Source organism: Phyllobates terribilis, unplaced genomic scaffold, assembly GCF_046119375.1.
Source record: "Phyllobates terribilis strain yellow unplaced genomic scaffold, ASM4611937v1 Scaffold_9__5_contigs__length_417890890, whole genome shotgun sequence".
Classification (NCBI taxonomy): Eukaryota; Metazoa; Chordata; class Amphibia; order Anura; family Dendrobatidae; genus Phyllobates; species Phyllobates terribilis.
This window is the reverse complement of record NW_027362769.1, coordinates 231,356,045-231,381,530: the sequence shown is the minus strand read 5'-3', so window position 1 is coordinate 231,381,530 and position 25,486 is coordinate 231,356,045. Positions and strand designations below refer to the sequence as shown.

At 45.2% G+C, this 25,486-nt stretch overlaps 1 protein-coding gene across 1 annotated transcript; it reads left to right on the top strand.

The window, feature by feature from the left end:
• Positions 1-5,146: 5,146 nt before the first annotated feature.
• On the top strand, positions 5,147-25,142 carry DEXI (Dexi homolog). The gene is made up of 2 exons (XM_073647736.1): positions 5,147-5,639; positions 18,161-25,142. The coding sequence occupies exon 1, from the start codon at positions 5,298-5,300 to the stop codon at positions 5,502-5,504; it is 207 nt and encodes a 68-aa protein (XP_073503837.1). The 5' UTR covers positions 5,147-5,297; the 3' UTR covers positions 5,505-5,639; positions 18,161-25,142.
• The last annotated feature ends 344 nt before the right edge of the window (positions 25,143-25,486 follow it).

The window sequence follows — 25,486 nt, the reverse complement described above, 5'->3', positions numbered from 1 at the left end:
GGCCACAAATGTGCATGTGTCTGCACAAACGGTTAGAAACCGACTCCATGAGGGTGGTATGAGGGCCCGACGTCCACAGATGGGGGTTGTGCTCATAGCCCAACACCGTGCAGGACGCTTGGCATTTGCCACAAAACACCAGGATTGGCAAAGTCGCCACTGGCGCCCTGTGCTCTTCACAGATGAAAGCAGGTTCACACTAAGCACATGTGACAGACGTTACCGAGTCTGGAGACGCCGTGGAGAGCGATCTGCTGCCTGCAACATCCTTCAGCATGACCGGTTTGGCAGTGGGTCAGTAATGGTGTGGAGTGGCATTTCTTTGGAGGGCCATACAATCCTCCATGTGCTCGCCAGAGGTAGCCTGACTGCCATTAGGTACCAAGATGAGATCCTCAGACCCCTTGTGAGATCATATGCTGGTGCGGTTGGCCCTGGGTTCCTCCTAATGCAGGACAATACCAGACCTCATGTGGCTGGAATGTGTCAACAGTTCCTGCAAGATAAAGGCATTGAAGCTATGGACTGGCCCGCCCGTTCCCCAGACCTGAATCCGATTGAGCACATCTGGGACATCATGTCTCGCTCCATCCACCGTCACGTTGCACCACACTGTCCAGGAGTTGGCGGATGCTTTAGTCCAGGTCTGGGAGGAGATACCACAGGAGACCATCCGCAACCTTATCAGGAGCATGCCCAGGCGTTGTAGGGAGGTCATACAGACACGTGGAGGCCACACACAATACTGAGCCTCATTTTGACTTGTTTTAAGGACATTACATCAAAGTTGGATCAGCCTGTAGTGTGTTTTTCCACTTTAATTTTGGGGGTGACTCCAAATCCAGGCCTCCATTGGTTAATAAATTTGATTTCCATTGATGATTTAGGTGTGATTTTGTTGTCAGCACATTCAACTTTGTACAGTACAAAGTATTCAATGAGAATATTTCATTCATTCAGATCTAGGATGTGTTATTTGAGTGTTCCCTTTATTTTTTTGAGCAGTGTATATCCATGCAACCGGCATGGATTTCTGTTGTGTGACCAAGTTACGATGCTGCAAATGCAGCATCAATAGTAAAAAAAGGAATAAAAATGTTGAAAAATTAAAAAAAAACAATATACTCGCCTTCCGATGGCTCCCGGTCTCCTGTACAGTGCGTCCGGTGTCTTCGGCGGCTCGCGGTGCTCTAAAAAGGACCTTCCATGACGTCATTTAGTCATGTGACAGGTCACGCGACCGCCGACGTCAGCCGTTGCGTGACCTGTCACGACTAAATGACGTCATGTAAGGTCCTTTTACACCGCGAGAAGCCGAAGAGCCAGCAGCACCGCCGGGAGCAGACAGGGGACATCAGAAGGTAAGTATATGTTTTTTTTTTTTTTTTTTTAATTCTTTTTTAACTACAGGTACTATGGTACCCGGGTCTGGAGGAGAGTCTCCTCTTCTCCAGACCCGGATACCATCCGCGTATTGAATCGCATAATATCCGCATGTGTATGTGATGTTATGCGGTTCAATGCAAGTCAATAGCGGCGATTTCGGCACGATTCCGCCAAATTAATGGTTGTGCTGCGGAATTTTCGGCAATGATAATCCGCAGTGGAAATTTCCGCAGCATGTGCACAGCACATGCGGATTATCATTGGGAAACATGGCAGACAACTTAACATTCGTTTTTAATGTGTTTTCGCGGCGGAAATGGCACCCCAGAAACGCATTAAATCCTCATCGTGGGCACGCAGCCTTAGAGTTGGAAGGGACCTCCAGGGTCATCGTACCCAACCCTCTGCTCAATGCAGGAGTCACTAAACCATCTCAGACAGATGTCTGTCCAGCCTCTGTTTGAAGACTTCCATTGTAGGAGAACTCACCACCTCTCGTGGCCGCCTGTTCCACTCAATGATCACCCTCACTGTCAAAAAGATTTTTGTAATATCTAATCTGTATCTTCTCCCTTTCAGTTTCATCCCATTGCTTCTCATGTTTCCATGTGCAAATGAGAATAAAGCTGATCCCTCTACACTGTGACAGCCCTTGAGATATTTGTAGACAGTTATTGAGTCTCCTCTTAGCCTTCTTTTTTGCAAACTAAACATTCCCAAATCCTTTAACCGTTCTTCGTAGGACATAGTTTATATTTCTAAAGGTGCTACTGACATGAAATTCTCACCAGATGTCGGTAACAACCCATCGAATCCACACAGGAAAAGAAATCAAACCATCAAGTTATGTGGATAATGAGAAATGACACAGGGAAAAAAGTATTGAACACATGAAGAAAGAGAAGTGCAAAAAGTCATGGAAAGTCATGACACCAGCTGAAATCTATCAGTGATTATTTCACCTGTTGTATATATAATTGAATAAAAAGTGAATACATACACCTAAACATAAAAAATATAAAATATTAGCAGGGGGTTGCAATTTAAAAACATATACATATAAATTTAATATCAATTTTACTATTAATTATTTGATTAATTTGCTACCTTGTGTTCCCCCCAGTTTAATTTAATCCCTCTGGTACAAGAATCAATAATCCAAACATCCAATATGATTCACAATTAACTAATTTCTGGGATCTATTCGGGAATTCGCTCGAATATAGTCAGACGTAAATTTGTGGAATTATTGTGTTTATGCTCTATTATGTTTCTCGATAAGCTATGATTAATAAGTCCATTATTGATATTACATCTATGCTTATTAATTCTACATCTAATAGATTGTATTGTTCTCTCTACATATTGCAGTCACACTCCAATAGATATATAACAAAGGATGTGCTGCAATTTAATAACTGATGAATCTGAAAAGTCATTTTAGTACCCATTGATTGAAAAGTCGAGCAGCCATGTTTGATGATAGAGCGACATGTACACATTGAGTTGCCGCAGCAGTAACAACCTTTAAGATCCAGAAAAAGGGAAGATTTTCCTAATGCAATTTTTTTGATATTGGTTTGTTTCTCAATCCGACTTGAGGCTAAATGATTCTTTAAATTCATATTGGGCCTGAATATAATATTGGGTTTGGTAGGAAGAACATTGTATAAAATAGGATCACCTTTGATATCGGACCAATATTTAGATAGAATTTTTCTGATATTTTTGTGTGCTCTGTTACCCCCTTCATGACGTATGACCTATGAGTAAGTCATCTGATCAGCTGTCATGTGCCTCTGACAGTCACGGGTGGAATCGCCATCCACCCGCAGCTGTTAACATGTTAAATGCCGCTGACAGTGGCATTTAACTCGCGCAAACCGGATGCGTGTCATAAAATCCGGCCATCGGTGCCCCTGTCACGTGAGCGCGAAGCGCCAATGGGTTGTCATGACCCCTGTGCATGTCATTGCAGATCTCCTATAAACTCGTGGCCGGCGTTCATAGGAGATGATGTTTGTTACAGATAGTAGTGCTGGAGCCCTGGTATGTACAGCACAAGCGATCGGAAGATCGCAGCTTCAAGTCTCCTAAGGGGACTATTGAAAAAGTAGAAAAAAAATGTTTTAAAAAAATCTAAAAGTTCAAATCACCCACTTTTGCCCCATTCAAAATAAAACAATAAAAAATAAGTTTGCCATCGCTGTGTTCAGAATCGCCCGATCTATAAAAATCTAAACTAAATTAATCCGATTGGTAAACGACGTAACGAGAAAAAAATCAAAAAAACAGAATTACGTTTTTTTGGTCGCTGGAACATTGTAATAAAATGCAATAACGGGCGATCAAAACACCATATCTATCCCAAAGTGGTATCAATAAAAACGTCAGCTCAGCACGCAAAAAATAAGCCCTCATCCGGTTCCAGATCTCAAAAAATGAACAGGAGAATCATAATAGCAGGTCAGTATTAGCTTATAGTGAACATGGTGAAAAAAAATTGTGGAATTGCACTTTTTGTTTGCAATTTCACCGCACTTGGAATTTTTTCCCCGTTTTCCAGTACGTTATATGGTAAAACTAATGGTGTTGTTCAAAAATACAACTTGTCCCGCAAAAAACAAGACCTCACACGGCCATATTGATGAAAAAAATAAAAAATTTATAGCTCTGGGAAGAAGAGGAGCAAAAAATTAAAACGGAAAATCCATGTGCATCAGGGCTCCTGCTGGGCTGTGAGCTGATAATATTGGGCTCCTGTTGGACTGATGTTTCAGTATCTTGGCTCTGCTCTCTCTATTTGGCTTTTTACTATTCTATCCGCACATTTCCTGCAGTGCACTCTACCCAGGCACCATGTCCCCGCCATGCTGTGCAGGACACCCCACCAAGTGTGTGTGCACAGGTGGTCTGTTGCTGTGAGTGGGTGCACACATTTGATCACCCCACTGAAGTGCCGGGCTCACTGGAGAGTTGCATCTAGATTGGAATTACTCCTGTGAGGCCGCCTTTATGTAACTGCATTCTAGACAGCTCACTACTGAGGTGACCAGAATAGAGTAGCGGTACTAAGAATCTCTCCGGAGCTTCACAACACCCCAGCATGCAGCCCCACGCTAGTAACAACACCCACTTCACCACACAGCACCCCCAAGAATGACATCATTACTTTCCCAGCCCCCTGCATGGACACCCAGGAGAGTGTTATCTTCCCCATGCACCCCCTCCAGCATGCAGTATCACCCCCTTTCTCCATGCACCCCATCCAGCATGCAGTATCACCCCCTTCCCCATGCAGCCCCCAGCATGCAGTATCACCCCCTTCCCCACACAGCCAACATGCAGTATCACCCCTTCCCCATACTGCCCCCCAGCATGCAGTATCACCCCCTTCCCCATGCAGCCCCCAACATCCAGTATCACCCCATTCAGCATCACCCCCTCCCCCATGCAACCCCCCAACATGCAGTATCACCCCCCCCGCATTCAGACCCATATGAGGAAAATCAACCCCTTCCTTGTGCATGCCCCCAATAAGCAGCCCCATGCATTGAGAAGAAGCCCGTTCGCTGTGCAGCCCACCAACATTCAGCCTCATATAGTAATATCATCCAGTTTTCTTTACCCCTCAAAATCCATCCTCAGACCCCTCACACTGAGCCCCATGACCCCAATCTCCGCCCACGGCCCCAGTGTGCAGCCCCTGTCCCTCGTCCCCAGCAACCTCAGCACAACGCTGCTTCCGGGTGTCAGGCTGCACTGGGAGGCTCCGCCTCTTCCGGTGACGTCACCCATCACCGTTTCGCTCCGCTCCAGCCGCGACCAGGGGGCTCCGCTTTGCCCGGTACTGGCCGAGCCCCGCACAGCTGGATCCCCCGGGGCCGCCGCTGCTGCATGAGCCCCCCTATATGTTCTACGTGGGCCTGTTCTTCGTCAATGTGCTGATCCTGTACTATGCCTTCCTGATGGAGTACATCGCCCTCAATGTGGGCATCGTCTTCCTGCCCGAGGACATGGACCAGGCGCTGGCGGAGCTCGGAGTGCTGTCAGACCCCGCTTCTCTGCTGTACGACGCGGGGACCGACATAGACGTGCTGGACGGATACCTGGACTAGTAGTGAGAGGATGGAGGCGGCCGGAGCCGGGCACTGTGCGGGGGCCCCGGGGACCTTCCTACAGGCAGGCGGACAGTGCACTGCTACGTCCACTATGGCCCCTGTGTGCAGAGCGGAGGAGCCCGGCTGACTACAGTAAGTGCCAGTGCCCTACAGCCAATCACATTGCAGCTGTCATTCCTCCAGTGCGGGATAGAAAGTGTAAGCTGGCTTGTGATTGGTCGCCATGGGTAGCTGTCTCCACCGTTGTACTATGTCATAGACATGTGTGTGAGGCTCATGTGACTGTCCGGTGACCGCTGAGGTCACACAGCGCAGGACTAATGTACCAGATGTCTGCATTGTACAGCTGCCCATACACAGGAGCACTCTGCTGAGCGAACCTCTCGGTGGGTCCCTAATCTGTCAGGTGTAGTGCCCGCAGGGCATCCACTGCCGCCATGACACCAGCAGGAGGGGGAGCGACGTGGGTCATGCTGCCAGGCAAAGCCCACAGCAGTAATGGCGGCCACACTGCTCCAACACTAAACTCTCCTTCCATGGGGTCTCAGGCAAAAAGCTGAGAGCAAAATACTGACGGGACCCTTTTTGTGGTCCGCTGCTAATTTAACCATTGCTGGACTTGGGCCCCTGTGGGGGCATTTTAACATATTAATACATTATTTTTATTGCTAATTTCCCCTGTAACTGGGGCTGATCTATTCGCCTCAACTACAGGGTAAATTCTGCACAACAAAGCTGATGGGATTTACCAGGACCCAGCAGCTCCTGCTCCCTACGCCCAGCGATCACAGGGTCCAGAGGAGGAAGCACTGTCAGTGCTTCCTAATCTGTATAAACAAGCACTGGCTCAGCTTGTGTATACAGCCATTGAGAAAGGCAAACATCATATAAACCATGGGGAGTCTTGTCCTGTCTGACAGCTGGCTCCCCTGCCCCCATATCTGCATGATCTTCTGCAAGCTGCTTACTCTGCATTCACTGGGACACCAGTCTGACTAAAGAACTGAGAAGGCTTCCAGGGTTGCTGAGTGGAGATGGAAAAGGTCCCACTCCAATGAGCACTTAATCGCATTCAAACAGTCCCTCACTATTTTCAAGTTTACACTCACTGTTTCAAAACAAACCTACTTCTCATCTCTCATATCCTCTGTCTCACAACCCTAAACAGCTATTCAACACCTTCAATTCTCTCCTTCGTCCCCCAGTGCCTCCTCCCTCTCCTCTAATCTCAGCTGAAACTTTGCCTCATTCTTCAAGCAGAAAATTGACACCATCAGACAAAGCTTTTGCCTAAAGTCCTCACAGCCCCTCCTCATATCTACTCAACCTTTCTCTTCCAAAACCAGCTTCTCCAAATCACTCCTCACCACCTGTGAACTTGACCCAATCCCACCCCATCTCACCCCTAACCTTACCACAGTCTTCATCCCAACCCTAACCCACCTCTTCCACCAGTCACTGGTGTCTTCCCGTCATGTTTCCAACATGCCTCGATCACACCCATCCTCAAAAAGCCCTCACTTGACTCATCCTCTGTGTCTAGCTATCGCCCCATGTCACTTCTTCCCTATGCAGGGCTGTGCAGTCGGTGTCCATTTTGGTGGAGTCTGAATCCGTCGGTATAAAATGGACCAACTCCAACTCTTACAATATAGAATAAATTGGGTACAGTAGTTCAATGCAGTTTGTGGAGAATAATTTTTTTATAAGAATTTAGGAAAGTTATGAAATGTCCTATAAATGTCTGTCCTATTCCTGATCTAAGGGTCTAGACTAGCTGAGATGAATCTGTTCTACAGTAAATTTATCACTTAAACATGAGCCATGTATGAGGGAGTCGGAGTTGGATCTTTCTTCTCTGCTAGATTTCAAAAACTTAACATGGACAAAACCAAATTCATCATCTTTCCCCCATCTCACTCAACCCCCCCAACTGACCTATCCATCAACGTCAATGGCTGCTCACTCTCCCCAGTCCCGCAAGATCGCAGCCTCGGGGTAACCCTGGACTCTGATCTCCTTCAAACCAAATATCCAAGCCCTTTTCACTTCCTGCCGACTGCAACTCAAAAATATCTCCCGGATTTACACATTCCTCAACCACGAATCTGCAAAAACACTAGTGCATGCCCTCATCATCTCCCGCCTCGACTACTGCAACCTCCTGCTCTTTGGCCTCTCTTCTAACACTCTCGCACCCCTCCAATCTATCCTAAACTCTGCTGCCCGACTAATTCACCTGTCCCCCCGCTATTCCCCGGCCTCTCCTCTCTGTCAATCCCTTCACTGGCTCCCCATTACCCAGAGACGCCAGTTCAAAACCCTAACCATGACATACAAAGCCATCCACAACCTGTTTCCTCCATACATCTGTGACCTAGTCTCCCGGTACTTACCTGCACGCAACTTCCGATCCTCACAAGTTCTCCTTCTCTACTCCCCTCTTTTTCCTCTTCCCACAATCGCATGCAAGATTTCTCCCCTGCATCCCCCCTACGCTGGAACTCTCTACCCCAACACATCAGACTCTCGCCTACCGTGGAAACCTTCAAAGGAACCTGAAGACTCTCCTCTACCGACAAGCCTACAACCTGCAGTAACCCTCGCTCCACCATACCACTGCACGACCAGCTCTACCCTCACCTACTGTGTCCTCACCCATCCCTTGTAGACTGTGAGCCCTCGCGGGCAGGGTCCTCCCTCCTCCTGTACCAGTCACTGACTTATATTGTTCAAGATTATGTAAATGTTTTTGCTATGTATACCCCTTTCACATGTAAAGCGCCATGGAATAAATGGCGCTATAATAATAAATTCATGTTTTAGAACATCAGTGCCATGAAAAGTGCTGACTGCCCGGGCGTCCAGAAGTAGTTAAAAACACCAGTATCAAATGGAAGGAGTGCTGGTACCAAGAAAAACAAAAAAAAAATCATGACAGTATGCTATAGCTGTAGAAAAAAAGATATGGGCCACATAATATTGGGCTAGAACCCCATTAAAGGGGTAATGTTGAGTTTATTCCGTGGGATAAGAGATAACTTCCCGATCGATGTGTGTCTGACCGCTGGGCCCCCACCAATCTGAAGAGGTGGTTGATCATGCTCACTGCCGTCCATTCATCCTCATAGGAGTGCCGAAGAGCAGCCAAGCGCAGCGCTCTGCTGTTTGTAGAGGTCCCATTGATAATGTAGGGAGGTGTGCATGATCATCCACCATTTACTTGGGGATTTCTGTAGGTCACTTCTTGGAAACAGATCCCGAAGGAAACCTCTTCAAACTGGGCACCGTCCAGTCAAAAGGCTGCAGAGAACGGGAAAAAACTCTTCCAAAACTTCTTCAGAAAAAAACTCAGAGAGAACACTTTTTTTTTAAGTGAAAATCTTAGCAGATTTATCAGTCTCAAAAAAAAACAAAAAACCTGTATGAACACAGCCTTAGAAATGAGCATTAACAAGCAGGTAGTTGCTACCTACCTACCTGTTGTGCCCGGTGCTGTTTTTTGCCGCCACAACGTCATACTGATTGACAGCAGGGAAGCAGCTGAGGACATTCGGTGACTGTGCGGTGACAGGCTGCCTTTGTCCACATGAACCAATCAGATCTCGGTTTTCATATCTTGGAATGCTGTTGTAAAATGAAAGCAGCTCTTTGATTGGTTACTGTTGGTGACAGACCTGTTTTTCTTTAGACAGTTTTGCTGATAGGTAGTAGAACCCACAGCAGAATCTCAATAATAGTTTGCAAACTTTCCAGTACCTGTAGTCTGCTCCCCTCCACCCATTCCATCAGTGTGAATGACCCACCAACTACATGATGGTAATGACCTCTCTCTGCCCATCGATAGATCACCATTGACTAGTACCACGGGGACCAAGCACACCATTAGCAAAGGTGGCAGGCAAGTAAGTTGCAAAATTTTTTTTTTTTTATGTATATCCGATGTAGGTCTATGCATAAAAATAATGACTCCAAGATTATAACATTGCTGGAATATTGATTAGAAATAACTGCTGGGTACATCACCCATCCAACATTGTCTCCTCCAAGAGGAAGAAAGCCTGCTCTCTAGTGCCCCCTATGGATGATGGACACCTTATAAGTCAATGGTTTCCCTTTAACAAACTTGAGAATAAGGCCTCCGCTTGCGGACAGCTGTTTCTGTGTTTTTGCTGTTCATCAGGGATGGCACAGGATGACTAGGAGAGGGACATTAGATGGACGCATAGGGGATACTCCATGTGGAGACCACCAAGCTGGCATCGGGAGTCTTATTGGCAAGGCAATGGTCTTTGATAAAATAGTATGCCAATGAGCTCTCCTCCATGAGGAAGAAGGCTGGCTCTCTAGTGTTGGCTTTGGGAGGAGAGCGAAGTAGCACACACAGGGAAGTCGAGTTGTCTGGTGCTGCGGCCCTCTGTTGTAGGGTCCAGATGGGATCCCAGAAGTTTTACGCAGGGCTGTGGAGTCAGTAAGCCAAACCTCCAACTCCCTCATACATGGCTCATGCTTAAGTGATAAATTTACTGTAGCACAGATTCATCTCAGCTAAAAGTCTAGACCCTTAGATCAGGAATAGGACAGACATTTATAGGACATTTCATAACTTTCCCAAATTCTTATGAAAAAAATATTCCCCACAAACTGCATTGAACTACTGTACCCAATTTATTATATATTGTTGGAGTCGGTCCATTTTATACCTACTCCACCAAAATGGTCTCCGACTCCACAGCCCTGGTTTTACCTTCTAGCACTCAGACATTGATGTTATGTTCAATCCATATTCCTCAAGGTGACACTGGGGTTTCATTACATTACTCGGCTCCATCAATTTCACAAAGACCTTCCATGAACTTCTCCATTAAAGTCACTGTGATTTTTTTTAATGGCTGATGAGATCAGTTTGCTTTTTGTTCTGTTTGTTCCTTGCAAGAAAATGGGAGACTGCTGAGCGATTTTATCCCATGAGACATGTGAAGACCCCCTAGTCGGTGGGAGCCCCTTAGAGCCCAGCGCCATTATGGATCTATCACCTGTAAGCTCTCCTTTTTAGCCGACACAGCACAAACTATGGTGGGATTGGACTATTAGGAGCGATGGAGGGCTACAATGACTTGATAGTTTAGAGTCCAGTGTACACATGAGCACAGTTCTCCCGTCATTGCCCTCTGATGTGCCCGGCGGAGGACCACTTCTCTTATAACCACTGTAATATACACCCCACTCCTCTCAGCCAGTGTTTTATCATTGCTTCTATTAGCTAAATGTCGCAAGATTTTCTACGTTGCTTTAAACTATAGGAGATGTCGCTGCCGGTAGTTCAGTATACCCAGATTTAACCCATGCACTGTATATTATGTACTGGTCCATCCTTGGGATAGGTTGCCAATATCAGATTGGTGTGGGTCTGACACCCGGCATCCCCACTGATCAGCGCCAGGATGTAATGAGTGCAGCTGAACCCCGCGGCTCTGTGTACTGTGTAATGGCTGCTGCCAATTCACTTCAGTAGGAGCTGAGCTGCAGTACCAGGAGTGGCCACTGAGCAGTGTATGGAGCATCAATAGAAAAAGAAAGATGAGGGTCCTGAATAGAGACCCCTCTATACTCAGTGATTCTCAATTGCATATTTGAAAATAGGTTTTCTAAGCAGGACTAGCCTTAAAGGGTTAAAGTTGTCTGCATGCTGCAATATTATTGCTGTCGACAGTGACGGGAACCCCTAACTGAGTGCTAGTGAGAACGGAGCCTAGCCAGAAGGACTTCCAGTCTGGATCCCGTCCCCCCCTGAAATAGTGACCGTGCCGCAGTATTTTAGTGCTGACCTTTAGTTCCTGCCTGCACTACAGCCTGTAATTCTGCAGCCTTCAGAGCAGAGATTTCCCAGCATTACTTGCTGGTCCAGGGTCTGGATGGCGCTTTCTTTAGTGATTTCCACTCTGGGAAGTGTTATTTTTACATCAGATATAAATACTGTAAAGTAACATGTCGTCCGGTAAACTGAGGGTGGCTTATTTGCTCACGAAGTTTTAGACTTATGACTCTAATCAATCTTATGTTAAACATCTGGGGAAATGAGTAAATTGTTTTAATTGACAAATGATCAGATGGAAATGTTCAAAAATTATATACCACATTGTTTATAAAGGAAGGACATGGCCTTTTAAAGTAGTTTTTTCCTTTTTTTTTTTTTTTTTTTTGTCGTTTGTCCAGGTCTTAGATTTTGATGACTTACCCATAGGTGGCCATTGGTTGAGTAGAGCAGCTCCACTCCCATTCATTTCAGTAGGAGCTGAGCTGCAGTACACTACACAATGTGTGGCGCTGTGATGTTTCGGCTCCATATACTTTGTACATCCGGCCACCGTGGAAGCTGCAGACAGCTGATCAGTGAGGGTGCCGGATGTCCGACTCACAATACCAATCACAGTATTGATGACCTATGCTAAGACAATATCAAAGTCTTGGACGATCCCTTTAAATGTGCATGAAATGTTTGTTCCAGTTGATTTTCTGCTCCTGACCGGCACAGGATGTAGAGGGAAGCTGTTGTTTCTGGTGCTCTGTGCGGCACGGGTGTCCTTCTTTCCTACCATCAAATGTAGGGGAAGTTCTCGGATCCTGCTCCCCTGACCACTGGTGAATACTACGCAGATAATTATCAGCTCTGTATGTTGGAGGCCTGGATCCCAGCAACTTATAGTAAAGAAATGATTCGCCAAAGTAATATATCATATAATGTCAGGAAGGAGTCTGTCCCTCTGATGGTACAGAGCACGGTCACATCACATGCACAGCTGTGTCCTCATGTCCTGGGTGCTCGGCTGTGGTTTCTGCATTGATTTGTGTTTGTGAGATCCTTTATTATTAGACATTATTGTCCATCTGTATCTAGTATCATTCAGTATCTGGAGACACAAAACTTATCTGATGCTCTGGAAAATGGCTTACATTGTCAGGCTCTGCTGGAACCTGCATTCACTTTATCCGCCCAGGATGGGCCCCCGCTGCGCGCCACTGCCCGCCCAGGATGGGCCCTTATGTGCAGGGAAAACTGCAAAAGTGAGCCAGCACTGAACCAGTGTTGTGGACCCATAACTCTCAATCAGTGGGGGTCTTAGCGATGTGCCTTTACTTTATAAGAGAGGCCCGTGCCATTGCACTGACTTACTATGGCTGTTGTCCTGCTGGTATATCTGTGTGGGCATCTCCTGAATCGGCGCTGCTGGCATCTAGAACAGGGTGATCTCGCAGCAGGACTCTGATTCAATGTCTGGCCATACTTATAATTTCTAGCTGACAGCAGCATGCCGCAGGAGGCAAGGTCGCTTTAGTCATTATTAATTCAGGAACCTTAATGCAGCATCTGTGACATTTGAAGGACATAACAGGAAAACTCTTCAGATTTATTGTGCACCTGAAAAAATGTAGTAAAGGAAGATATTAATGGCCTCTGCTTATATAGATCATCCATATCAGATTGGTGGGGGCTGACACCAAGCACACCCACTAAGCCACTTTTTACAGTGGCGGACAGATGTAAACAGTGCATGGAGCCAAGCCTGCGCTGCTCTGTACACTGTAGTGGCTGTTCTTGGTACTGCAGCCATTTATTTCAGTAGGAGCCGAGGTGCAGTACTCGGATCAGCCACTACACTGTGTTCAGACCCATGTAGGCCTGGCTCCTTTAGCACCCAGCTGAGAACACCACAAACAGCTGATCAGTGACATTGCTGGGTGTCAGATCCTCGCTGGTCTGATATTGATGACCTAGCATAAGGATATACTATCAATATCCAAGTTTGCGGACAATCCATTTAAATGTTCCATAAACTACATAAAAAGCCTAGTGCTGGATTACCAGTAAATTCTAGGATGGCCTGGCAGTCATTCCTCCCTTTTCTGGAAATTGTCTCTTCAGAGAGGAAGAGAACTAGAACTCTAGTGCCATCTATAGGAAGTAGCAATCCTAAAAGTCAATATTGATTCTCTAATGAGTCTTGTCACAGGATTAAAGCCAAAATCTCAATTTGCAGACACTGTGTTTCGGGGTACTGCCCCTCACCAGTGCAAAGTGTGAGATCTGGTTTGGCTGGATGAGAGGCATCTGGCCGGATCCAACGTGCAACGTTTCTCCTTGTCAATATCGACTCTCTAACGAGCCTTGTCACATAACTCTTTTGGATTTTGCTTTTAAGTCATGTGACAAGGCTCGTTAGAGTCAATATTAACTTTTAGGATTGCTAATTCCTATAGGTGGCAATAGAGTTATAGTTCTCTTCCTCTCTGAAGACACAATTTGAATATTTCCCAGAGGAGCATTGCGACTTAAAAGTTTCCTCACCTTGGCATGTCAGGCTTGCCATGTGACTCTCCGCAACGAGAAACGTCACCCCTTGGATCCCCTTTTCTGGGAAACGCGCGGTCTGGAGAGGGCATCGTTCACACCTGAGATAGCTGGAGCAGTTTGCTTACAAGGAGTCGACCACAATACCTGTGGATGGGGGCAGAAGTCTGATTGAGAGTTATGGAAATCGCTTGTTTGCAGTGATTGCCTCAAAAGGCAAACATATGTGTCCATGTGTGTAAGTTCTTCAAGTCAGTGAAGTTCAGAGATATATTGTGACGAGCAAAGGTTTCAAAGTAAAGTTGCATAGGTCCACCCAACTCGCACCATCGATCCCTGACCGTGCTCAGGAGCGGAGAGATCAGTCCCACGTTCCTGTATATAGGGGGCAGTATTATGGTAGTTTGTGCTGCCATTACAAATATATTCACGTCTGGAGAGTCTTCTTCACAGAGCAGGGTATTCATGCCGGGCCAAGGCGCATCCGAGCATAAAAATCCTACTGTAACTGCATTGTCACGTCTGATGCCGGCCATATAGACGCTGCTGTCTGACAATGGCTGACTTATACGAGTCTGGGAAGCCTGCAGAGCTGTGTTCCTCACAAGCCTACTAGGAACAGTGATGAAACAATAGGTCCTCCCTAATCAGTGGGTATAAGGGAACTAAGCAGAAGACAATGCTACTACTGAAAAAATCATTATACAAAGACTATTATTACCGCCATACAATGATGGTATAGTAATAGATACCAGGGCTGTGGAGTCAGTAAGCCAAACCTCCGACTCCTCAATTTCCATGACACCGACTCCAACTCTGACTCCCTCATACACGGCTCATGTTTAAGTGATAAATTTACTGTAGCACAGATTCATCTCCGCTACAAGTCTAGACCCTTAGATCAGGAATAGGACAGACATTTATAGAACATTTCATAACTTTCCCAAATTCTTAGGAAAAAATATTCCCCACAAACTGCATTAAACTATTGTACCCAATTTATTATATATTTTAGGAGTCTGAGTCGGTACATTTTATACAGACTCCACCAAAATGGGCTCCGACTCCACAGCCCTAGTAGATACCAGTGTGCATAAAATATTAAGATATTACAGTACCATTACTTGTGATGCTCTTGCTGATGGAGTTGTTTACTTTTCCATTTGGTCCAGTCCGCCATTATGACTTCTTCCAGCCAAAACTTATCTGCAGAGCTTACAAGAAACACACATTTGACTTCTTACATTTCCAGCAACCCCATCTATTCCGAACCTGCATAAATTCCCCATGCTGCTGCCGCCACCCTGTTTGTGCCTATAACTGCACTTGCTGTTTTGCGTGGTAACTGTGCTCATCTTAGTGTCACACACAGTAATAATGCCCAGCACAGTGCCGCTTCTATGGTAAGGTCCCCTAGTTCTCTCTAGAAGTGAAATAGCCATTAGAAAATATCAATTTCCATGTGAGCGCTCTCACAAATAAGATATAATACACTTAGTGCCCTTATAGTAAATATATATATACAGCCCCATCCCGCAGTACACCGCTCCTCTCAGACCCCTCTATATACAGCCCGATCCTGCAGTATATCACTCCTCTCAGCCCCTCTATATACAGCCTCACTCTGCAGTACATCATTTTTCTCAGACCCTGTGTATACAGCACTATCTTGCACCACAACACTCCCCTCCTCTACTTGCAGGCCCATCCTGCAGTACATCACTCACCTCATCCTCCCTGTATACAGCACCATCCTGCTGTACATCACTGTTCTCCTCTTATGTACACTGAATCTGCAGTATATGACTACTCTCAGCCCCTCTATATACAATCCCATCCTGCAACACCTCACTTCCATTAGTAATCAGCATAGAAGTTTTCAGCTGCTTGCTTTTATGAGCTCTGCATCATAATATGGGAGACTTTGCCCCTTCCCAAGACATCCTAGTGCTGCGGAATATGTTGACGCTATAAAAATAAAAATTGTTATTATTATCACTAATAGGAGCAACTCCATTCTAGGCACGAAGCACAATCGGTGTCTGGGTGCAGGCAAATTGGTGATGTTCCTCTGGGAATTTACATATGCAAATAGGGTCTTCAGAGAGAACGTGAACAGGAACTCTAGTGTTACCTATTGAAGGTAGCAATCCTAAAAGTCAATATCGACCCTTTAAAGGGCCTTGCTACATGACTTAAGATAAAAAAACGAAACCAGAGACTCCATTTGTAGACACATGTTTCAGGGTTTTTTGCTCCTCATTCGTACAAAGCCGGAGGACTGCTTTGCGTTACCTGCATATTTTAATTCTCAGAGGAACATCGCATGGTGCCCTATAAGTCTCCTTACACAAACTTGGCATTTTCCACAAAGAGAAACTTTACCCCTTAGACTGTCAGAAGCCTCTCACCCAGCCAAATTGGTCCTCCTGCTTTGCACTGATGAGGAGTAAACACCCTGACACGTGTCAGCCAATAATATGGGCATACAGGTGATAGAAATGTTAAATCTAGTCCTATCACCTGTATGGCCATATTAATAGGTTATATACGTCCCAGGGGGTTACAGATTCCCTTTACTATACCAAGGGTTTATTATTATTTATCTTAGAAGACGAGATGAATAGTGTTGTTTCTATTTTTGTAGATGACGCCATGCTATGTTGTACAGTGCAGATTATGGAAGATTTCCATAAGTTACAGGCTGACTTGGATAAACTGTTTGGGCATCCACTTGGCAGATGAGATTCAATGTGGATAAATATAAAGATATCGTCTCCTATCTGGTCAGTCTAGTATCGCTCTTGACCATTCTATCAATCATCGCTTGCCAGGCAGTTCTGTCCTGCGTTGCTTCTTTCAGTCACCAATGGTCATTCTCATGTCTCTTGATGGTGTCTATCCAGCAGGTTCTTGGCTGTCCTCCTCTTCTTCTGCCGCTCACCTTTCCTAGGGCTTCCTAGTCCTAGGGGACTCTGCTCATCAGTGACGACATCTTATGAGAGACCAGGGCCCACAGCATCACCCACTCCTGCCACCGGCCTCCTGAAGCAGCGACCTGTGACCCCCCCCCCCCCCCCCCGCTCAGCCCACTTCGGATTATAAGACACACCCCCATTTTCCTCCCAAATTTGGAGGAAAAAAATGTTTTATAATTCGAAAAATACGGTACCTTGTACAAGGAACGTATTTTTTCGGACTATAAGATGCACTGGACCATAAGATGCACTCCAAATTTGGGGAGGAAAAAATATTTTTTTATAAGATGGGGGTCTGTCTTATAGTCTGAAAAGGTCTCTTTCCTGGGGACGGCGGCGGTGGAGCTGGGGTCACAAGAGGCATGGTCCCTCAGGAAGCCGGCATTGGCATTAGTGGAGCAATGCTGCGGGCCTTGGTGGGAGAAGGGTGTGCCCCAGCAGTGGGGGGTTGACGCGGTGGTGGAGCAGGATCGCAGGAAGCAGGGTCTCTCCCTCTGGAACCCGGCAGCAGCAGAAGCAGTGAGAGGGGAATGCATTGCTTTTCCAGCGGCCATCTTCCTGAAGCTGTGGTCTACAGGGAAAGGGCCGTCCGAGCTGGAGCATGGCACACTGGGATTTTGGCGGCCATTTCCCTGAAGCCGTGGGCCTCAGGAAGATGGCCGCTGGAAGCATCGCTTGCGCTGTTGAGATCTCAGCTGGGCCGAGTTCCCCGTCTGCGCGTGCGGCCTAAGGCTTCAGGGAAATGGCCGCCGAGAAAGCTCTGCCTGACCGCTGATACCAGGCCCGCAGCATCGCACTGCTTCTGCCGCCGTTCATGAGGGAGGGACCCTGTTTCCTGCGATATCGCTTCACGGGATGCTATATTCAGACCATAAGATGCACCCTCCATTTTCCTCCCAAGTTTGGGGGGGAGGAGGGGGAAGTGCATCTTTGTGGTCCAAAGAATACGGTACATAAATAGCCCGTACAAAAAAAGTATGATCAAAAGCTGTTTCATGTAAAACCCACTAAAAAAGATAAGAGAGCACTCCTTCCATCTGCAGAACAGATATGTTCAATCTCCAGAGGAGACGAGGCTTCCTTACCATAAGAGCTATGAATCTGTGGAATAGTCTACATCAAGAGCTGGTCACAAAAAAGGCTGAGATGGTTTCTAAGAACTAAATAACTTCAACAGCTGTGGAAAAGTGTAGGAATTGTTTGATTTGTCATCTTTTGGTTGAACTTTAATGGATTTATGTTTTTTTTCCAACCATGCTTTTATTTCTGGTAGTGAATGATTGGTAAATGAATATAATCTAACTTTCTTTTATCTTATTTTTCAGTTTAGGAACTAAAGACCCATGTATACTATGAAGAGAAACTTGAAAAACCTGTAAAAATGAAGAAATGCTCTTGAAGTTAAAACTGTCGCAGAACAGGAAAAGGATTGAACATAACTCGCATTAGTCTTTTCTAACCAATGTCCTGTACACGTTCTAACATTCGCTACGACAGGGCCACTAGGTGTGGATGAGATCCTCCGAACTTGGCCTTCAACTTAGAAGAATTGCCCTCTTGGCCATTTTTTGGCCCGTAGGTCTCCTCTTCACAGCGTATAATGTGAACGCATCTGGTGGTAAAGCTATATATAACGGATATGTTTACAAAAGTGTTAGGCCATTTGGTATTTTGTAACCCAGGGCTTGAATCTAATACAGTGTGCCTTATGGTTCGGCATACTGTACTCTTGTAAATGTGGAAAACCGGCAGCAAAATCCCGGTTAGCGGTTTCATCAGCAGGTTATTGGTATACCCAATACTAAATCATAATGGAAGAATGTTATAGTCACTGCACTGGGATATGTTTCTTGGCTATCAGAGTCTTCCTCTGTAATTAATGTAATTAATACTACTTATAGTATTTTTTCAGTCCCAACTAAAAGGGGAATGCAACTTGTATAGTTAGTTCGAAAGTCTATATTTTTCCAAATATTAAAAAAAAAATGGACACTTCTTGAAAATGGAGAAGCCAACGTTTTATTTGAAAACTAAAGTTCGGATTAATTAGTATTTTATTAGTCATCGTTTACAGAATACATTTATGAAAAATGAAAGAACTTTGCCATTGGCCTTATTATAAACTTTCCTATCCATTTTAGTTTCTACATCTCTTACGCAGACCATACATCTCCATGGTAACACCCTGTATGGTATAGTCCTGCAGTCTCATTATCCACCATTTGTCCACTATTTTATGCTTTTTGTAGGTTGGCAAAAAGCAAAAGGCAGGTAGTAAGGAGTACGACTACATGGTCAGTCTACACTCGGTTTGTTTCTTGTCTGTTACCATGGAGACACTTGGGTCTGAATTGGAGCTGTAGAAACCAAATGGTAGGGAATTTTTCACTCTGATCTGTTGCAAAGTTTCTTAATTTATCATAGATGCATTGGGACAATAAAAAATTGGATTCCAATGGTGGCCGCAGCATTTAAGAGACACAGATTGAGGGATGAAGAATGATGACTCTCCCTTGTTTACCCTATGGTCATACTCAATGTATTTTTCAAAGCAGTCTTCTCAAATTTAGAAGTTATCCCCTATCCATGGGATAGAGGATAACTTCCCGATCGGTTGAGATCCCGAGAACCAAAGCTCTGAAGAGCCCTGTGTGAAAGTAGAAGTGATCGATTATGCACACCTCTGCTCCATTCATTTGTATTAGGGCGGTGAAGGCCAGCCCAGCGCTGTGCTCAGGGATCTCCAGCCGTCCCATAGAGAATGAATGGAGCGGAGTTGTGCATGATCCACCACTGCTCCATTAACAGGGGGTTTGTCAGAGCTCTGGTTTTTAGGATTGCTGGGGGTGCGACTATGATTGGGACATTATCCGCTATCCCTTGGATAGGGAGGTTCTCCGCTTTCATGAAAGAAGGTGAGATAGGGAAGAACAGGGCAATTCTGCTGCAAAGCTGCTTTTTCACAGTGCTGGACGGGAATTTAATACAGACTTTTAAATCTTTTTTTGCCAAACCGCAGCATACGGTCTATCTCCAGTTACTAAGGTATTCAGCTCCTTAATAAATTGATGCTCAGCTTAGCATTGTGAACTGGCAGGACGGCTTGCTAGTGCTTGGATCACATGACTCCGCATCTAATTCAGGCACATATCAGATATTTTAAGAAAATTAAACAGAAAAAGTATTACAGGTAAAGCAGAAGGTGAATCCCGCTCTTGCACTGCAGGCCGCTCCAATGATGGCTAGAATGGCTGATCCAGGACAATAAGGAGTTTCCATAAAGTGAAGGTGGAGATTGTGGATTTTCATTCCATTCCAGCAGAGTCACAGACAGTCGAGCGCAGCGGATGGAGCGGGAACCCGGTGTCTCCTGTTTTAGTGATCGGTGGAGGTTTCCGAGTTGTCAGACCCCTGTCTATATAACATTTATCAAGCATCCAGTGGAATTAAATAATAGAGGCCCATATCACAGATCTGTACAGCACAGAAATGCTGATAAGAGGTTTCCCTATCTGATAAGTGATGGAATGTATGACAAGGATATGCCATCACTTTCTGATCCGTTGGGCCCCCACTGATCCGGACAATGGAGGGGATGCAATGCCACATTCATTGTTTGTTTTATCCCCGGGGAAAGGGGATGTGGTGCTGTAAAGGCAATAACTAGAAGACGCAGTGTACATACCTTATGAGCACCTAAGGATCGCAAGGCCATAACTAGACTTTATTTTTTTTACATCAGTATTTGTAAGACAAAATCAGGAGTGGAACAATTAGTGGAAAAGTATAATAGAAACACGTCACCACTTCTGCATTTTTTTTTCACCCACTCCTGGTTTTGGCTTACAATTAGGCTATGTGCCCACGATGCAGAAATGCTCCAGATTTTTTCCTGAGCGTTTCTGCATCTCCCTGGCAGAAAAAACGCATGCGGATTGTACATGCGGATTTTACATGCGGATTGTACATACGTTTTCCTGCCAGGGACATGCGGATGTGAAGCGTTCTTCACATGCATTTCCGCATGCGGGTTGTCAAGCGCTTTCCAGGCGATTTTAGCATCACTTGGAAAGTGCTTGTCAACTTGGTCACACTATATAAATCCATGCAAACGGCATGGATTTATATAGTGTGACCCGAGAGAATGTCAAAAAATAAACCTATACTTACCTTCCGATGGCCCCCGAGACTTGCTGCGCTCCTGTGCTGGCTGCTGGCAGATCGCAGTACGCTGTACTGAAGGATCTGCCGTCACATGACTGTGACGTCACCGCAGGTCCTTCAGTCCTGCGCGATCTTCAGGCAAGCACAGGGAAGGAGTCCGGGGGCCGTCGGAAGGTGAATATAATCTTTATTTTTTATTTTATTCTTTTTTTTTACAGCTTTTAATGGTACCTGGGTGTGGATGAGACTCTCCTCTCCTCTCCACCCGGGTACCATCCTCACATTAGAACGCGCCAATTACGCAAGTACAGATGCAGTCTTGCGGAATTGGCGCGTTCTAATGCAAGTCAATGGCGGTGAAAACGCAGCGCTTCCGCAAAATAATTGGTAGTGCTGCGTTTTTTTCCGCAATGATAATCCGCAGTGGAAATTTCCGCAGCATGTGCACAGCACATGCGGATTATCATTGGGGAACATGGCAGGCCTTCTACCATGCGTTTTTGCCGCTGCGGAAACGCTTAAAAAACGCATCGTGGGCACACAGCCTTACTGTTGTAAAATACTGAATGTGTGAACGTGGCCTTAAAGAGGTAATCTGCTTCCGCATCAGGAGGCGAGTGGGGCTGGTGACGTCATGTCTGCAGATATCTGCCGGCTCGGGTGTATGAGCGGCAGGTATCATGCACCTGTGCTAATGAACACGCCAGGGACTCCCATACCTGCCGCATGCCAGCCAGCAGATATCTGTAGATGTGACGTCGCTGTCCCTGCTCACCTCCCAGTGCGGAAGTGAACAAAGCTGGAGTAATCCCTCTTCCCTCTACATTTGTACATTCTGGAGAGGCGTTCTGACTGCACCTCCATATGGTTCTCAGAAGAGGGGAGCAATAATGAGCCTGATACACACACGATTGCCATGTCCCTCCCTTGCTGCTTTTTTTTTTTTTAATTAGAGGGTTACAAAGATTGATTTGCATATACTCTGCATGAATGTGTAATTATTAATAATTCTCTATATAAATGTATATAATGGATATTTGCAATATTTATAACACCCAAGCATTAATGATTTTATTAGGTCCGGGGCTACACAACGACTTTGGCTGTTACACACATCACATGGCCATAGATCACACTAACGCCACCATAACAGTCATCTTGTAAGTTGGTGTGACCGTAGCGCGCAAGTCACAAAAGAGCAAAATGACTTTAATATTGCAGACTTAACAACGTGCCGGCCACAACACATTCACCTCTAATGACATTATGGTGTCGGGAATACTGCGATCTTTGGTCGCATTAAAGGGGTTGTCCAGAACTGATATTGAGCTATTATAAGGGTAGGTCATCATTATCAGAATGGGAAGGTCCAGCACCTCCCCAGGTCAGCTGTTATTAGCTCTGGCAGCGGCGGCCGGATGTAAACCCTATGAAGCCGAAAGACCACAGCTCCATACGCTGTGTGGTGGACATTTTCAGGTGCCACAGCTTCGCTTTAGAGTTGGTGCGATTCAATTTGTACACCCCACTCCGTTTTCCTCGACAGTGGTCTGTGGTCACTGGATTGGGATAGGGAGTACCAGCTCTTACCGGACGGCATCCATGGCTTTTCTTTTTAGTATCCAGGCTGGTGTAACCTTATCTGTGCATCACGTCTTAACAATGACGTCCACCTAAGTTCTCAGTATCTTAGTCCTGGACGACGCCTGTAAAGAAGACATATGGAGCAAAATAAAACAGGCAATATGTGATTTGATATCCTCAGTGCCAATTCATCTTTTAATTTACCAGACTTAAGGCCGGCTTCACATTGCCACTATTCACTGTCCGAGTAATGACCACAAAGTCTGGACTGGCCGCAGATCTCCAGACCAGAACTCAACACCTCATATACTCGTATATGCCTATGAGGCTGCGGAGTTTGGGTCAGGATCCGCTGCCGGTCTGGACTTTGTGGTCAATACCCTGAATGTCTGATGTGTGAAGCCGGCCTTAAATATTGGATTCAACATCAGTGTCCACATAATACTTCTAACTAATATGTGAGAAGTGTATTTGGACAATATGGAGGATTGGCTCTACCCCATATATCAAAGGTGTGTGGTAATGGGGCGCTTCAGCTTCATTAGTCCTTTTTTTGGAATACACATTGCAGATGATGACATTGAATGTGACCTAAAGCAGCTTTTATGGACTGATCTTAGCCCCAGGCATTAATATATGTTCACATTGAAGGAATCATGTTACCTTGCATGCTCAATATTCATATTATTTCTATAAAGTGATGAAGGCAAAGCAACCTCCAGACTTCTACAGGGAAAATCCAACACGGCCAATCTTCTTTCTCAGAGGCTGGCATTGCCTGTTGGCACTGCCACATATTACAATGCCAGCAGAACTAATGGTAAACAGTTTGTATGTAAGATTGGCAGAACTTGCACCGTGTCATTGCCAGGCTCCACTATGTAATTATCACATTCATTTACAAGGAAATTAAAGAGGACGTGTCACCAGGTCAGGAGTGGCCAGTTTTAGCTCTTATTTTATTCCCACCACTCCCCCGAGTAGTCTGATATGCCTGTATTATATAGATAGATAGATATAATATAGGCATATCCATGGGAGTGTAAGTAAAGAGCAAAAACTGGCCACTTTTGACGTGGTGACATGTCCTCTTTAAGTTGAGAACCTCTTTAACTCAAAACGGTCAGCAAAAAAACTTACAGAACTATTTACCTGCATCCATAGTGATCATTTGCACGTAAATGCCATTTTAAAGAGTTTCCCCATGAACAAACTACATTTTAATCAACAGATCTTGGAATAATAATAATTTCTAGAACTGGATGTGTTAAAAAAAATGTTCCTGTGCTGAGATAATCTTGTCTTACTGTGCAGGGACACAGGAGCTGTGGTATGATCAGACCATGTTCCTGCACAGTCAGACACAGCCATTACACAGTACACAGCAGGGGCACATTTATAAGATTATCTCAGCACAGGAACATTTTATTTTAACACATCCAATTGTGGAACTTATTATTATTCCAAGGTCTATTGATTAAACTGCACTTTGTCGGAAAACCCATTTAAGCATGTGCAACAATCTAATTAGAAGTGCAGATGCAGGGAGCAAAACAAGTTATATTCTTCCTGCAGCTGCTCACTTCCAATCATCGTGGCCATGTTGGCGTTGTGAACAGTCGGCGCTCCCTATACGGCGAGTGTGCGGTCTTCACGCCCACCGCTCCTGGGCTCGCATCCTGCTCAGCATCTAGGCTATAGAGCAGGGTGTCAGTCAAGAAGCAGTGCGTGTGATCACTGTGTGGTGAGCACAGACTGGTCACATCCCTGGCACTGCCCCAAGGACTGGAAGCGAGCAGCTGCAGAGATAATATACCTTAAAGAGGTTGTCCACTACTTTATCATTGATGACCTCTCCTATTCAAATCAATAGGAGGTGGATGTGCAGTACCTGGCTGCGGCCACTATCAGAAGACTGAGCAGCTCCCCAAGTGAGCAGTTGACGAGAACAGCTGATGGGACAAGTGTCGGACCCTGACCAGACAGATATCCTAAGGATAGGTCATCACTGATAGAGTAGTGGACAACCTCTTTAATTTTCTCCCTACAGCCACAATTCCAGTTTGAAGGCTACATATATTTAAAGGGAATCAGCAGGTTTTTGGTATGTAATTAGAGAGCACCATGATGTAGGAGCATAGACCCCCTATTCCAATAATATGTCACTTACTAGGCTGTGTTTTGCTGTTTCAAAACAATCAGTGTTTTATCAGCAGGAAATTATCACTAAAGGACTAGTTGTCTTGTGCCTCCTGGTCCAATCCCGAGCCAACCACTGAGTATCAACTTTCTGTCACTATACAATGTACACAGAAGGCTGCTAATCAGTGGTGTAGGTGGGTTATACAGAGATCAGCGTTCTGAGTACTGCTAGATCAGAGAAAACTGATTTTGTCACAACTGCTGCACCCAGTAAACAAAGTGATACATTGCTGGAATCAGGGTCTCTGTCCCTATATCATACTGCTGTCGGATTACAAAGCAAATACCTGCTGGCAGATTCCCTTTTAAAATATCAGTTACCTGCAGATTAGCACTGTGGCTCCAAAAAAACAACTATTCCAAAAAAACGCCTATCTAGGTTATGTAATCTATAGATCATAGGGATGAAGTGCAATACCGCTCACAACCTGTAGACAGGTATTGTGCTTTGTTTTTGTTTTAGAAAAGCGGGCATGTTTTTTCTATCTCTGGACAAGTCCTTCAACCAGTAAAGATTATGGAGAAAAGATTGCAGAAATAAAGTATGACCATATTTAAGGTAAAGTCCAACCAGCACTGAATAGGTTAAATAAACCTACTATTAGGTTTGTCTCACCGATAACATTTTTATATGGTGAGAAAAGATCCTAAATAAGAGGGAGACAGATAATACTCGCCAAGGGAACCGCATATCTACTGTA